The sequence below is a fragment of the Naegleria gruberi genome (assembly GCF_000004985.1).
Source record: "Naegleria gruberi genomic scaffold NAEGRscaffold_41, whole genome shotgun sequence".
Lineage (NCBI taxonomy): Eukaryota > Heterolobosea > Eutetramitea > Acrasida > Naegleriidae > Naegleria > Naegleria gruberi.
In genome coordinates, this window is record NW_003163286.1 from 228,690 (window position 1) to 241,576 (window position 12,887).

Below are 12,887 nucleotides of genomic sequence, written 5' to 3' on the forward strand. Positions count from 1 at the left end.
TCACTAAATTTACTCATTGACTATGTTGATGCTCACTTGTATCTTCAGTATCATCAATATCGACCACAAGTTCCTCTTCAAAGACATGATCATCTCTCTCGTCCACCAATTTAGTGTGTGGATGAGTTTTTCTCCAAACACAATAACCAAAAACGGTTAAAATAATAATGACTCCAGCCAATCCAATGCACAGGACAACGACCAAGATGTTAACCCAGAGTGACTCATTCTCCACAATAGAAACTGTCTTACTCACCACAATGTAATTGTCCATCATGATTACAATTTGAGCTCCAGAGCTTGGTGAAGAAGCAACACAGAGTACAGTTCCAGATCCATAACTATCTTTAGGAGAAGTGCAGTTGAGATCAGTGTCAGGACTCACGAATGACAACTTTTTCAAATCGAGTACTGGGGTAATAGTTCCATCATTATCATAGATGGTGTACTTGATCTTGAATTCAGAATTTACAATTACTGTAGCTGGTACAATTTCAAAAGATCCTCTGGATGCCATTTTAACAACGAGTGCAGAAGGTGCTGTAATGTCAGCAATAGCATTTCCATGCATGGCTGTGCTTGGAACAAATTTTAACACAAGTGTCACAACTCCAGAACCAACAGGAGTGAATTTGACAACACCAATTCCATCAACAACTGGTACTTCAGGTTGATTTCTGTAATTTGTAACAGAAAGAGATCCCTGAATCCAAGTATCAACCAATGAAAATCTATTCTTGAATGCAACTGTGAATGTAATGGGATTTCCAGCATAGAATTTACTCCAATCACCAAACTTTGAAGCAGAAACCTCAATTGAAGAGAATGGAGGAATGACACACGACATCTGAATATTAAACCTCACATCAGTAGTATTGACAACACTCTTTGCAATAAGATATACTCTTCCTCCATCTCTTGGAAATCTCACTGGTGGCTTTGAATCGGAGACACAATTATGAGCTTCACTTCCACCACTCTTCAGAGTGCTATAATCAAAACCTTGTCCTCTAATTGCCTTCTTCTTATTATCCTCATCCACCAGATAGTACTTGAATGGAGGTAAATCATCATCAATTGTTTCAATATTTATGAGTCCTACACTTGCAACCTGACTGTATTTTCCACACGTTTCCAACGAGGCAAGAATAACAATTTCATCACTCTTCAATTGTCTTGGACACATACTTAGTTGGTTATTGCAGACACAATTAGGGCATGAGCATTGTTCATCAGTGTAGATATTTCTATTCTCCACCCTGTCTATTGAGGATGATATTTCGGAGGACCAATAATGACTATGAGAAACCACCGTTACATAATTCGATGAAGGAGTCGCTAGGGATAGTATTGTTCTTGTTTGAATTAAGAGAATTATTAGTAATATTGTAAATAATGGCCATTTCTTAGATTGAGATTGGTTGATTCCTAGTTGTTGTTGTTCATGATGATTGTTATTCTGATGAATATTACTCCTCATATTCGTGTTATTAACGTAACTGCTGCAGTTGATGCTACAGTATTCAACCTGTCTAGTACTTGTTGAAGAAAACCTCAAAACCATCATTAAGGTTCAAATAAGGATTTCTTAAGGTTGTTTTTGTGTGAATTTTTTGTAATTTGTTTCACTAAAGCCAAACAGGAAAGATTCCCAATTAGTGTGTGGACTCTAAAAAATCGTTGTGAAAGAATGGAGCCGTTACGTTATTGGTTGAGATTAAGCGAGCCCATAAGAAGATTCTAAAAAGTATCTGAAGAATATTTGTGGCTGATTGAAAAGGAAGGTTGTATGTTTGTGTTTGGAGGTTCCCTGCATTGGATGTGTTGGAAAAGAAGGATCTTTTCTGAATGGTGTTGTTTGTGTAGTAAGGTGCAAAGTATTGTACAGATATTCAATAAATTGGTTGTAAAATATGACGCTTATACGTAAGCAGACTGGCGAAGAATCGAATAGAAGTATGGATTTTAGATGCTAAGAAGGGAGGGATTGAAAAGACTTGATGCCAGATTGAATCCTTAGCAGAGAGGACTTCCAAGAATTTTTAACTTACCTCATCCATGGAAACTGCACTTTCCACCACCCAATGAATGGTCAACAAGAACTTACCCATTGAAATTCTTGAAACATTCTCAACAAGAATAAATACTTGCGGTCGCAAGAATGTACAATCCAAAAGTGCGACTCCACTTCGCAACCATCATTTCCAAATAAATAGTAGAGACTAACCAAAGCAAGACACAAAAACAAATTCAAGCAAAAAAAATGTCTACTCCAACAATTCCTTCCACTCAAAAAGCTTACAAATGGTCGCAATTCACTGGAATTGAGAATCTTGTCTTGCATTCCAATGAAAAAATCGAAAAGCCACAAAGAAAACAAGTTCTCGTTCGTTTACATGCAGCCAGTTTGAATTATAGAGATTATTTGGTAGCTACTGGTACTTATCTTGCTCCATGTAGTGCTGGATTGATTCCACTCTCAGATGGTGCTGGTGAAATTGTCCAAGTTGGTCAAGATGTTACTCAATTCAAAGTTGGTGATCGTGTTGCTGGAACCTTCTTTGAAAATTGGCAAGATGGTGAAGTTAACGATCATGCAATTTCTCGTTCTTTAGGTGGTGGTTCTGTTCCAGGAGTTTTACAACAATACAGAGTATTTGAAGAGGATGGTTTAGTCAAGATTCCAAACTATTTAACTTATGAACAAGCTTCAACACTTCCATGTGCTGCATTGACTGCATGGGTTGCTCTAGTTGAAAATGGACTTGATAAGGTTGGTCCTAACAGTACAGTCTTGATTATTGGAACAGGTGGTGTTTCATTGTTTGGTTTACAATTTGCAATTTCTGCTGGAGCCAAGACAATTGTTTTATCTTCAAGTGATGAGAAATTGGAGAAGGCCAAAGCTTTGGGAGCAACTCATTTGGTCAACTATAGAAAACATCCAGATTGGCATGTTCAAGTTAAAGAACTCACTAATGGAAGAGGTGTTGATCATGTTGTTGAAGTTGGTGGTGATGGAACCTTGTTTAGATCTTTGAATTCAGTTAGAAAGGGGGGTCATGTTCATATGATTGGTGTTCTTTCAAAGGCTCAAGATCATAATAATCTTGCTGGAGTATTACTTTCTAATTTGATTAATTTGAAAGGAATATTTGTTGGTTCTCGCGGATCATTCGAAAGAATGAACAGAGCTTTCGAACAACATGCTATTCAACCTGTTATTGATAGTGTGTTTGAGTTTGAAAAGGCTAAGGAAGCTTTGGAATATTTGGCAAGTGGAAAACATTTCGGCAAGATTGTTATCAAGATTGATTAATTGTAAATAAATTGTAAGATTGTTAAATGTAGGCTAGTTCAATAGAATTGAAATGAATTGGTAGTATCTTTAATAATTCGACTAGTTGGCCTGTTTATCTAAAATCATTTTGTGGAAAATATCTTTCTTTGTTTTTCCACTTGTTGGTAAGAGCCAAGAGAGATCATAATGTTTTTCATCATTCAAGGATTTGCTCTCCAAAATAGTTAGCATGGCAATTTCGTATGCTGTGAGGCCATAAGCATTGATCAGGTCCTTGTCAGCCCCATATTTTTCGACTAACACCTTTCCCACGGTGAATAAGGAAGGGAATGGTAAATAGGCAATCACATGTAGCACAGTATTGAGATCATTATTAAGAACATTGACAATCTTTGGTTGCTTTTCAATAATTTTTTCGTAAAGTTCGATATTTGTAATTGTTTGCTCGCTAATAATATGTAAACAAGTATTTCCCCAACTATCTTGATACAATAATTGTGATGATGTCATTACATCAATAGCATACAGTACTAAAATCTCAGATCCAACACAAGAACACAGTAGATCCAAAATATTTGTAGTTTGGTCTCTTAATTTGTCTTCAATACAATTTTCATCAAGGATGGATGAATCAATTTTGGTTTCTAAGTCTGTAATCCCTTTGTGATAAATGATTTTCAATAGTTCTTTTCTTCTTTCGATCTTTGTTTCATATTCAAACATAGTACCATAAGAATCCTCAATCACTGCTGCCATGTTGTTAACCCGACTGACTTTAGATTTCAAATTACTTGTAGAGAATGGTTTGATAAATAGTTCATTGAAGTTACTGAAGCAGTGTTGGGCTAAGGTAAGGCAAGCCTCTACCAAACTAAACTCTTTTGCACATACCAACAAAGCGATATAAGAGGAGATCTTATCCAAATTAAATGTAGATTTTTGGTGTTGGTAATATGTATGCTGTTTTGGTTTTGAGATATATGTAAAGAAGAGCTGGAGAGTTCTTCTTGTTCTTTCATGTGAGAGATTAGATACTGTATCACAAGCCCATCTTTCTGCTTCTTCAATAATGTCCTTTTCGGTGCAAATATTTAAATGGTGATCTAGATAATAGATGAATAAGTCCATGTCTGCATTTTCATAAAACAATTTTGCCAAGAACAATTTGGTAAAAACTGAACTATGAGAAGATACTGGAATGTGAGTTCTTACACATTTGTGTGCAATTGCAGCGAAACATGCTTTTTCAAATTCTTGAGGATTTGAAATTAAATCAAGACCTAAATAAATATCACAAAAAAGTTTCTCATGAGTTAAAGGGGTACTATAAGCTCTTGCGTTTTTGAGTATTGGATTCTTTGAGTGTTTCCTTCTAAATATTAAGTATTCTTCAAGTGCTCTTGTATCTTCAGAATAGGAATTAAAAGAGTCAATAAAGTATGATTCTTTAAATCCCCTTTCAAGAAAATAATCTATGATTTCTTTTTTTTCTTGAAGTTGAGATTTAGATTCGAAAATAGCAATGACAAAGGTTGGATAGTGAAGTAAGTCAATTTCCAACTCTTTCTCTAAAGACTCAATATTATGAGATTCAAATTCTCTAATTGAGGAAAAGCAAATACTCAAACAACCTTCCCCTAAAGTTGTATTTTCAAATAAAGGATTAGTATCGACAGTTTCTGCATCAACTACTTCTTCATTATACCCCATTGTTGTCAAAGGGCAACTTTGTGCCTTGAAAATAATCTTCTCCAAGTCATATGATAATGATTGTCTAATGTCTTTGAATTGAATTGAAGAAGTAGTATTTTGGAATGTATTCATTGGAGTATAATGTATATTTGGGCACAAGATAGATGCTCTTATTTCTTTTACATTTGGGAAATGTGTACAGATCAATTCAATTTCATCCATTATCCCGTAAGCATCACGATGAAGATGAACATCAATCTTTTGTACATTATTTTCAAGTGAGGAAATAACTGCTGTTTTGACACTTTCTCTAAAATCAACTTGTTTCTTTGTAAACAAAGCCAAATTATCATGATCATTTACGCCTACTCTTCGTACATGTCTAGAGTTTTTTATACATTCAAAAAGTGAACTGAGGCCAAAATTAACAAATGTTATTTCCTCTAAGCCATTCTTTTTGAAATTCTTGGAGAGTAATAAATCTTCATCCAAATTTTGGGGAATTTCTTTTCCATTTTCAAGCAGCAAGTGTAAAATAAGATTGTTATATATATTTCCTTCAGACGAAATTGTCAAAGATTTAAAAAGTGTGATATTATCATCATAAATTGAACTAAACAGTTCAGGCAGTGCTTTTTTCAATTTTCTACGAATCAAAATACTGTAATATCTCTCCTTTCCAGCAGCCGGTGAAAGAGGTTTAATGGAGGGGATAATTTCTGGAAGCTTTCCATTTGGAAACAAAGTTTCTAATTGCCTAAAGGTTGTTTTTTCAAGTGAATCATTTATCATCTCAAGGGACATGTCTCCATGTGGAATGCCTTTCACTGTGTCAGTACATGTTACAGCATGGAACTTACCTTTGAAATCTAACGATTTGTTTTGTAATGCTATTTTTTTGTATTCTTTCTTCTGATTCTCTCTATCTGATCTAGAGATTATATAGTCAAAATTATGTCTTCCATAGTTAAGATCTTGGAGTTCAAAATATTTTACAATATCCTCCTCAGTTTGAGGTGCTATTTCAGTATCTTTTGGTATATACTCTGGCTCAACGAATATACCACCAAACTCTTCTGTATCTTCATTCTGAACTATTTGTTTTTCTTCCTGTTTGTCCTTGTCTTGATCTTCAAGTTCGAGATCAGTTTTATCAGAATGAAAGAAAGCTATGCTAGAATTAAAATAGAGTGTCCCTCCTACAAAGTAATGAGTGACCAAATTATTCATCTCTGCACAACAGGAACGTAAACATGAATGAATTTTTGAAAAGTCTTGGTAAATATTGATATTCTCAACATCTTTGGTCCTACCCAAAACATACTTTCTTTTGGAATTGATAAATGAAAGTAAATAAGCTGTTTTAACCAAATTTTCAAGCTGTTTTGGTGTTTGGCCCATACTAAATACCTTTGCCAAGTTGAGTGAATCTAATTCCATCAACTTTTTTTGCATTCTATTATTAAACTCTTTGGAGATAATTCTGTACTTGTGATATGAAACAAATGCAGAGTCTTTCACATTACAATCAATTGAAAAATCATCAGGAAACAATTCACTCCACTGCTGATTTTCATATTGTCTCACAATTCTGGAAGTTGAAGGAATCATTGAAATAATTCTAAACTTTAAATCGAATGATAATTTCCCTCTAATTAATTCAAGCAAGGATGGATCAGCTATTGTTTCCTCCACCGATTCCTCATCTTGCTTGTTCTGAGAAGATTGCTCTTTTCTTTGATATTGGTTGATCCAAATTCTACCCAAAGGACTCAATTTTCCTCCTTCTTCAGCATGGAAATCATAGGTTGATCGGTAGGAATCTTTGGACTATGAATTGTTAAAATCACTAGTACACCATATAATATTATTTACCTTTTCCGAAACTTTTGGAAACTTTCCATTGCCATTCATAACAAAATTATTCAAAAAGGTATTATATTCTTGTCTGGTTGTTCTTGGTTTTGGTACTGATCACAATTTAATCATTCAAATATTTAAATAATTAAAAACCTACCATGATCTGGCACTTGATAGAGTTGATCATCACCAATCCTATCATGAATAAAATCCATCCACTTGTGAGCATTCACAAGATCCAACTCAAACGGAGGAAAAGCATCCGACATTTTTTCTTATTGTTTCCCATCAAATACTACTCAACTCGAACATCCAATGAACACACCATGTGTCAATCTTTCATCTAAGGAATGTACGCGGACTGGCAAGTGTATTAAAACAAGCAAACATAACAAACATGAATATTTTTTAATAATTTCCAAGGCGGGAAAAGATATCACTTCGCTTAACACGTACACTGTTTGATTGAAATAATCTCTTTCCCAATTCATAAGACGAAGAATAAATATATTCTTGGATGAATTTCAAAAATTTGTTCTTTTCCCTTTCGCTGCCCCTTGTTCCTGCTTGATTCAGAGAAGACACTATGGGGTTGCTTGAATTTTAATAAAAACAATACTGTTATCCTCAATAATTGATTCTTTATATCATCAGAAGATAAAGGGAAAGGGGAGTTTACATTAGAGAGATGAATTCAGGTTGTTTTTGGTGCCAGTGAGTTTGGATAAACAATTTACTGAAACATTATTATACAATTACAATCAGGGAAAGTGTACTAATTTAAATTAGATTCTCTTATCTCTTATTTTTCGAATTTCTTTTGATTTCTCCTTGCCATATCAATTTGTTTCTTTTCAGAAGTTGAATTGAACGTTCTCTTATCAAGACGAGATACAACATCATTGTATCCTTTTCCTGAATTTCTCATTTCTCTCATAATATGAGTGGTTGCTGAACTGCTCTGTTGCTTTTTGAGTTTTCCAAGAGCTGTTTTAAAACTCACATCCAACAAATACAAAGTTTTAACGATGGAACACTTCTTCTTCTTGATAGTGGGTGTCTGACTGTTGTTGTTCTTTTTCTTCAGTTTCGGTTGTACGTACACGTGGTTTCAGAAATGGGATATCATTGACCTGCTTAGAAGCGAATAGAGGCATTTTTCTAGGAATAAATACCATACTTACAGAGAAGTTATTATTTCTTTGCTGGAGAACCCACTTAATCAAGATTTTAGCATCAACCCCATAAACAGCTTATTATTCTTCTGAGTTATTTCATGATTTGTCGTCAAATTTACTACACATTGTGTAAAGAAATTAGTGGAACTAATGATTATTTCATAACTCCATATTTCTTTGATATTAAGATTGTAGATAAAATTAATCACAACATGAAAAATGCCTAAATGATCACTAAATTAAATTATCATTTTCCATACTTAAATTATGTAACATTTCACTAAATGATTTCTCGGCTGTTCAGAACCTCTAATAACAACATTTTTTCAATAAAAATGAGTAATGAAGAAGTAAAAGATAAATTGGATGAATTGGATCATGATTTGTTATCAAATCTTTTACACTTAATAACAGGTTCAAATATGAGTAAAAGTATTCAAGAAACTTTATTTTCAACTCTTTCATATCTTAACGGCAATACCAAATTAGATCCTTATTTAAATTATACTAATTTTCATAATTATTTTAATAATAGTGAAATGGATGAAAATATTGAAGTGCTTACTCTAGAGGCCATTGTGAAAAAGTTCCGAGATGGTAAACAAGCGGATTTTAAAGTAGTAGAATTAAAGTCAATATTAGGTAGATTTGGATTGCCAAAGAGTGGAAAGAAAAGTGATCTATTAGATAGACTAAGAGATCATTTAGAACAGAAAGGGCATTTGAATAAACAATAATATTGAATTCTTCCTTTATACATAGTTTTTGAAATAATTATCGGAAATGGCACCTGATTCTGTTGTATTATATTTGGATTTAATATCCTTTGAATCAGAATTATTAAGTAGTAAAATCAGAGATGTGCCAATGAAGGATAAATTTAAATTGATATGGAATCCGATTTATTATTCCTTTGCTTATATAGATGAAGAAGATGTTGCGGAGGATGAACAATTAGAGAGAGAAAAGTTTGACTATCTCCTGAAGAATATTTACTCGGGTGAATATATGTTTAATTTAATGACCAATGCAGATATTTGGAAGATTGATTTAATTAGAGATCAAACATTTATTATAAAACAGCTTACGCAAATATCTTGGGAAAAGTTTGCTGAAATTTCTACTAGATTGAATCTTTGGAAATTGAAATCATTTGCTGAGAAGTTTGTGGAATGTTTAGGAAGATATGTACTCGTATACATACCTATTGAATTAAGAAGTAATAGAAAGTTTATGTTACATGCTATTAAGCTGGATAGACATGCTCTTGGATTTGCTTCTGAAGAAATCAGAAATGATAGGGAAATTGTAATGGAATCTGTTAAACAAACTGGATGGGTTCTCAAGCATGCATCTGATGAATTGAAAAGAGACAAAACAATTGTTCTTCATGCTGTTAAGCAAAATGGGCATGCACTTCAATTTGCTTCTGAAGAATTGAGAAATGATAGAGAGATTGATGGAGGCGGTTAAGCAGAATGGCGGTGCAATAGAATTTACGTCTGATGAGCTAAAGAGAGACAGAGAAATAATAAGTGAGGCTGTTAGAAAAGAGGGAAACGCACTTTTGCTTGCATCTGAAGAGTTTAGAAAAGACAGAGAATTGCTTATTGAAGCCGTTAAGCAATATGGAAGGGCATTACAATGGGCGCCTAAAGAATTTAAAAATGATAGAGAAATTGACTTGTTTGCAGTCAAGGAATATGGATCAGCAATTGACTATACTTCTAGTGAATTGAAATGTGATAGGGAATTTGTTTTACAAGCTGTTAAACTAAATGGAATGGCACTTCAATATGTATCTTTTGGATTGAGAAATGATAGAGAAATAGTAATGGAAGCTGTCAAACAAAATGGATGGGCGCTTGAATGTGTATCAAGAGAATTAAGGAAAGACAGAGAAATTGTTGTCGAGGCTGTTAAACAAAATGGAACTGCTCTTGAATATGCACCAGAAGAATTGAGAAATGACAGGGAAATTGTGTTACTAGCTATCAACCAAAATATTTCTTCATTCAAATATGTATCAGATGAATTGAGAAATGACAGAGAAATTGCAATGCTAGCAGTTAAAAAAGACGGATATGCCATTGAAAAAACTTCTAGTGAATTGAGAAATGACAGAGAAATTGTCACAGAGGCAGTTAAACAAAACGGACTATTGCTTAGTGAGGCATCAGAAGAATTGCGAAATGATTGTGAAATTGTATTGCTTGCTTTTAAAAATAATGAGAGTTCACTGGTATATGCATCTGAAGAATTGAAAGCAGATGGAAAATTCATTCAACTTCTTCGAAGTTATTTATTTGAAAAGCAGCCTTATGAACTTCCAGGTAGATCAAGAAAATAGCTTTCCTGATGCAGTTTATCATGATTACAATAATTCAAATCTTGGTTGATCAAGAAGAAAAAAAATGACTTCAGAAATCCCACACCCATTCTCACACTATAATTCAGCACCGGATCTTTTTTTGTCTTCCTCATCAGGTTATGCTGCTCCATCAACATTGATAAAATTCTCCACAGGAAAACAATATAGGAACATGATGGAAAATTCCTTCCGAGATGTTGTTTGTAAATTTAGGGAGTATTCGTTCTTGATCAGAGAAAAATCTTTTTATGATTATTTAAAGCCTGAATTTATGCAACAATATAAAATTGAGAGAAATTTGAGTTTATTTGTGAGTGAGATTTGGAGCGGAACATCGGCTACGTGTGTTAGGGGAGGATCTGGTTTAAATCCGTATGTTCTTGTTGTGCCAAGATTGGAGTTGGTGGAACAGGTGATTAGAGATTATTTGGAATGGTGGAGATCGAATGATTTGTTTAACTCTGTAAAATATTGGAATGATTTTGATATATTTAGAATAGCAGATTCGAATACAGATGGAAGAGGTGAATTGAAAAGTGTTTTTGAAATGACGTGTTTTACTTTGGAGGAAGGGGAGTATGTTAAAAACATTTCAGATAAGGGTTATTTTGAAATGACATTCTTGACTAATTTAGGACATTTTTATCACATTATTCAAGATAGAAATGGTGGGAAGAATATAATTACAAAATCAGCTGAATTATTTACTGGACTAGCAGTTGGTGGATCATTTTGGATTGGGTGGACAAGTACTAACCTTTTTCTATTTGGACATAATTTTTACATTCATATGCAAAACAGGAAAGCAAGCATACCTAGTGAAATTCTATCAATTGATGATGTTAGTTGCGGATGGGATAATATATTTATTGTGGCCAATTCTAGGAAAGATGTATTTGGATTTGGCAGAAATTTTGGGTCTTTTTTCACTCCAAACCACAAACAAACACCAAATATAGTTCAAATTCCACTCGACAAATTAAAACTCCCAGAAGAAACCATTCAAAAGGTCTCCGCAGCAGATGAAGCAGCTGTAATTTTATTGGATTCTGGAAATTTAATCATTAATAATTATGCACTGAATCGAACTTCTTTTAGTATTTTTTCTAGTAAATTATGGACTAGAATTGATGCTGCCAAAACTTTGAACAAATTTCAAGACTCGAGAATTATTGATGTTGGAGTTGGAAGATCCAAAATTTCTGTACTTACTTTCAATCATTGCATTTCAGTGTACTCATTGGATTTTACATTGGAATTTGAAACCAAATTACACATATCCTGTTCCTTAGATTATCCTCTATTTGTTATGAATAAGACAAAGATTGTGGATGAAAGCAAGAAAAGAATAGTTCAAGAATCATTTAATCCCTCCCTCATTTTCAACCCAACAATCATACAGGCAGAAGAGAGTGTTCAAGTATGGTATCATGCTCATAATCCAATCGATTTATTTCAATCAGATTATAGACGAAATATGATTTCCTCTTCACTCCACTTTTCAGATTTACAATTCAACTTTGTTTAAATTAAAATTATTATTTAAATACTAATGCAAGTTTTATCTATGGTTTATTTTCTAAAGTAAAAGAGAACAGACAAGAACAGTGAGAGTTACACCTAAAAGATCCATTACAACTGAAGACATTGGACCAGAGGATATGCCAGCATCGAATTTCAAAACAAAATGAATGAATAGTGGAATGAGTGCACACACAAATACACTCACAATGACAATCATTATAACACTCAAGGTAAGAGCTATTAATTCTTTCAATAGAGTTGGATTATAAAAGATGGCAATGAATGGTGACATTCCCATTGCTTCTTGTGGAGTGAGACTGAAAACTCTGTAAATATAAACTCTCAGAAAAGCAATTAATCCAATAGCCAAGCTCAATAGAATACCAATTCTAAATTCCCTCCACACAACTTGAAAAATATTTGATTTTTTAAATTCACCTGTTGTAATTCTTCTCACAATTTCAATAACTGTTTGTGATCCTGAATTGCCTCCTGTTCCTATTAACATGGTTAAAAAAAGGGAAATAATAATATGTTTTTCTATCAGAGATTCAAACTTGGCCAAAATAAAACTAGAAAATGATTGCAAAATTAATAATAATATCAGCCATATGCCTCTTTTGTATACAATTTTAAATATCGATTGGTCAAAATATTTAACATCCACTTCGGAATTAGTTGAACTATTTACATCTGTCTCGGAATTATTTTCATCATTATTTCCAATCAAAGGCTGATTTGATGAATAAATTTCATCATCCTCAAATACTTGAGATTCTAAATCAACTTCGCTTTGAACTAACTGACTTTTTTCCTCTCCTATTTGTTCTTCTATTGTAGTGGTAGAGGTAGTGGCTGGAGTAGTACTGTTTGTGTTTTCCGATATTGCTGATGATGGAAGATCTTTCAATTCCTTTTCACTCATTTTTTATTTGATTATTAATATTTTATGATATTTTTA

General features: G+C 33.3%; 6 protein-coding genes across 6 annotated transcripts; 3 read left to right on the forward strand and 3 right to left on the reverse strand.

Moving 5' to 3' along the window:
- Nucleotides 1–13: 13 nt before the first annotated feature.
- NAEGRDRAFT_51100 (uncharacterized protein) lies at nt 14–1,480 on the reverse strand (the record flags this gene model as incomplete). The annotated part of the gene is made up of 1 exon (XM_002674263.1): nt 14–1,480. The coding sequence occupies one exon, from the start codon at nt 1,478–1,480 to the stop codon at nt 14–16; it is 1,467 nt and encodes a 488-aa protein (XP_002674309.1).
- A 783-nt stretch (nt 1,481–2,263) lies between these two features.
- NAEGRDRAFT_51101 (uncharacterized protein) lies at nt 2,264–3,319 on the forward strand (the record flags this gene model as incomplete). Its single annotated transcript, XM_002674190.1, has 1 exon — nt 2,264–3,319. One exon carries the CDS (start codon nt 2,264–2,266, stop codon nt 3,317–3,319), a length of 1,056 nt encoding a protein of 351 aa, XP_002674236.1.
- A 49-nt stretch (nt 3,320–3,368) lies between these two features.
- On the reverse strand, nt 3,369–7,122 carry NAEGRDRAFT_80685 (uncharacterized protein; the record flags this gene model as incomplete). The annotated part of the gene is made up of 4 exons (XM_002674264.1): nt 3,369–5,550; nt 5,854–6,823; nt 6,869–6,963; nt 7,011–7,122. The coding sequence occupies 4 exons, from the start codon at nt 7,120–7,122 to the stop codon at nt 3,401–3,403; spliced, it is 3,327 nt and encodes a 1,108-aa protein (XP_002674310.1). The 3' UTR covers nt 3,369–3,400.
- Nucleotides 7,123–8,814: 1,692 nt separating this feature from the next.
- NAEGRDRAFT_70649 (uncharacterized protein) lies at nt 8,815–9,504 on the forward strand (the record flags this gene model as incomplete). Its single annotated transcript, XM_002674191.1, has 1 exon — nt 8,815–9,504. One exon carries the CDS (start codon nt 8,815–8,817, stop codon nt 9,502–9,504), a length of 690 nt encoding a protein of 229 aa, XP_002674237.1.
- NAEGRDRAFT_51103 (uncharacterized protein) lies at nt 9,491–11,930 on the forward strand (the record flags this gene model as incomplete). Its single annotated transcript, XM_002674192.1, has 2 exons — nt 9,491–10,364; nt 10,519–11,930. 2 exons carry the CDS (start codon nt 9,491–9,493, stop codon nt 11,928–11,930), a joined length of 2,286 nt encoding a protein of 761 aa, XP_002674238.1.
- A 51-nt stretch (nt 11,931–11,981) lies between these two features.
- On the reverse strand, nt 11,982–12,851 carry NAEGRDRAFT_70652 (uncharacterized protein; the record flags this gene model as incomplete). The annotated part of the gene is made up of 1 exon (XM_002674265.1): nt 11,982–12,851. The coding sequence occupies one exon, from the start codon at nt 12,849–12,851 to the stop codon at nt 11,982–11,984; it is 870 nt and encodes a 289-aa protein (XP_002674311.1).
- Nucleotides 12,852–12,887: the final 36 nt, after the last annotated feature.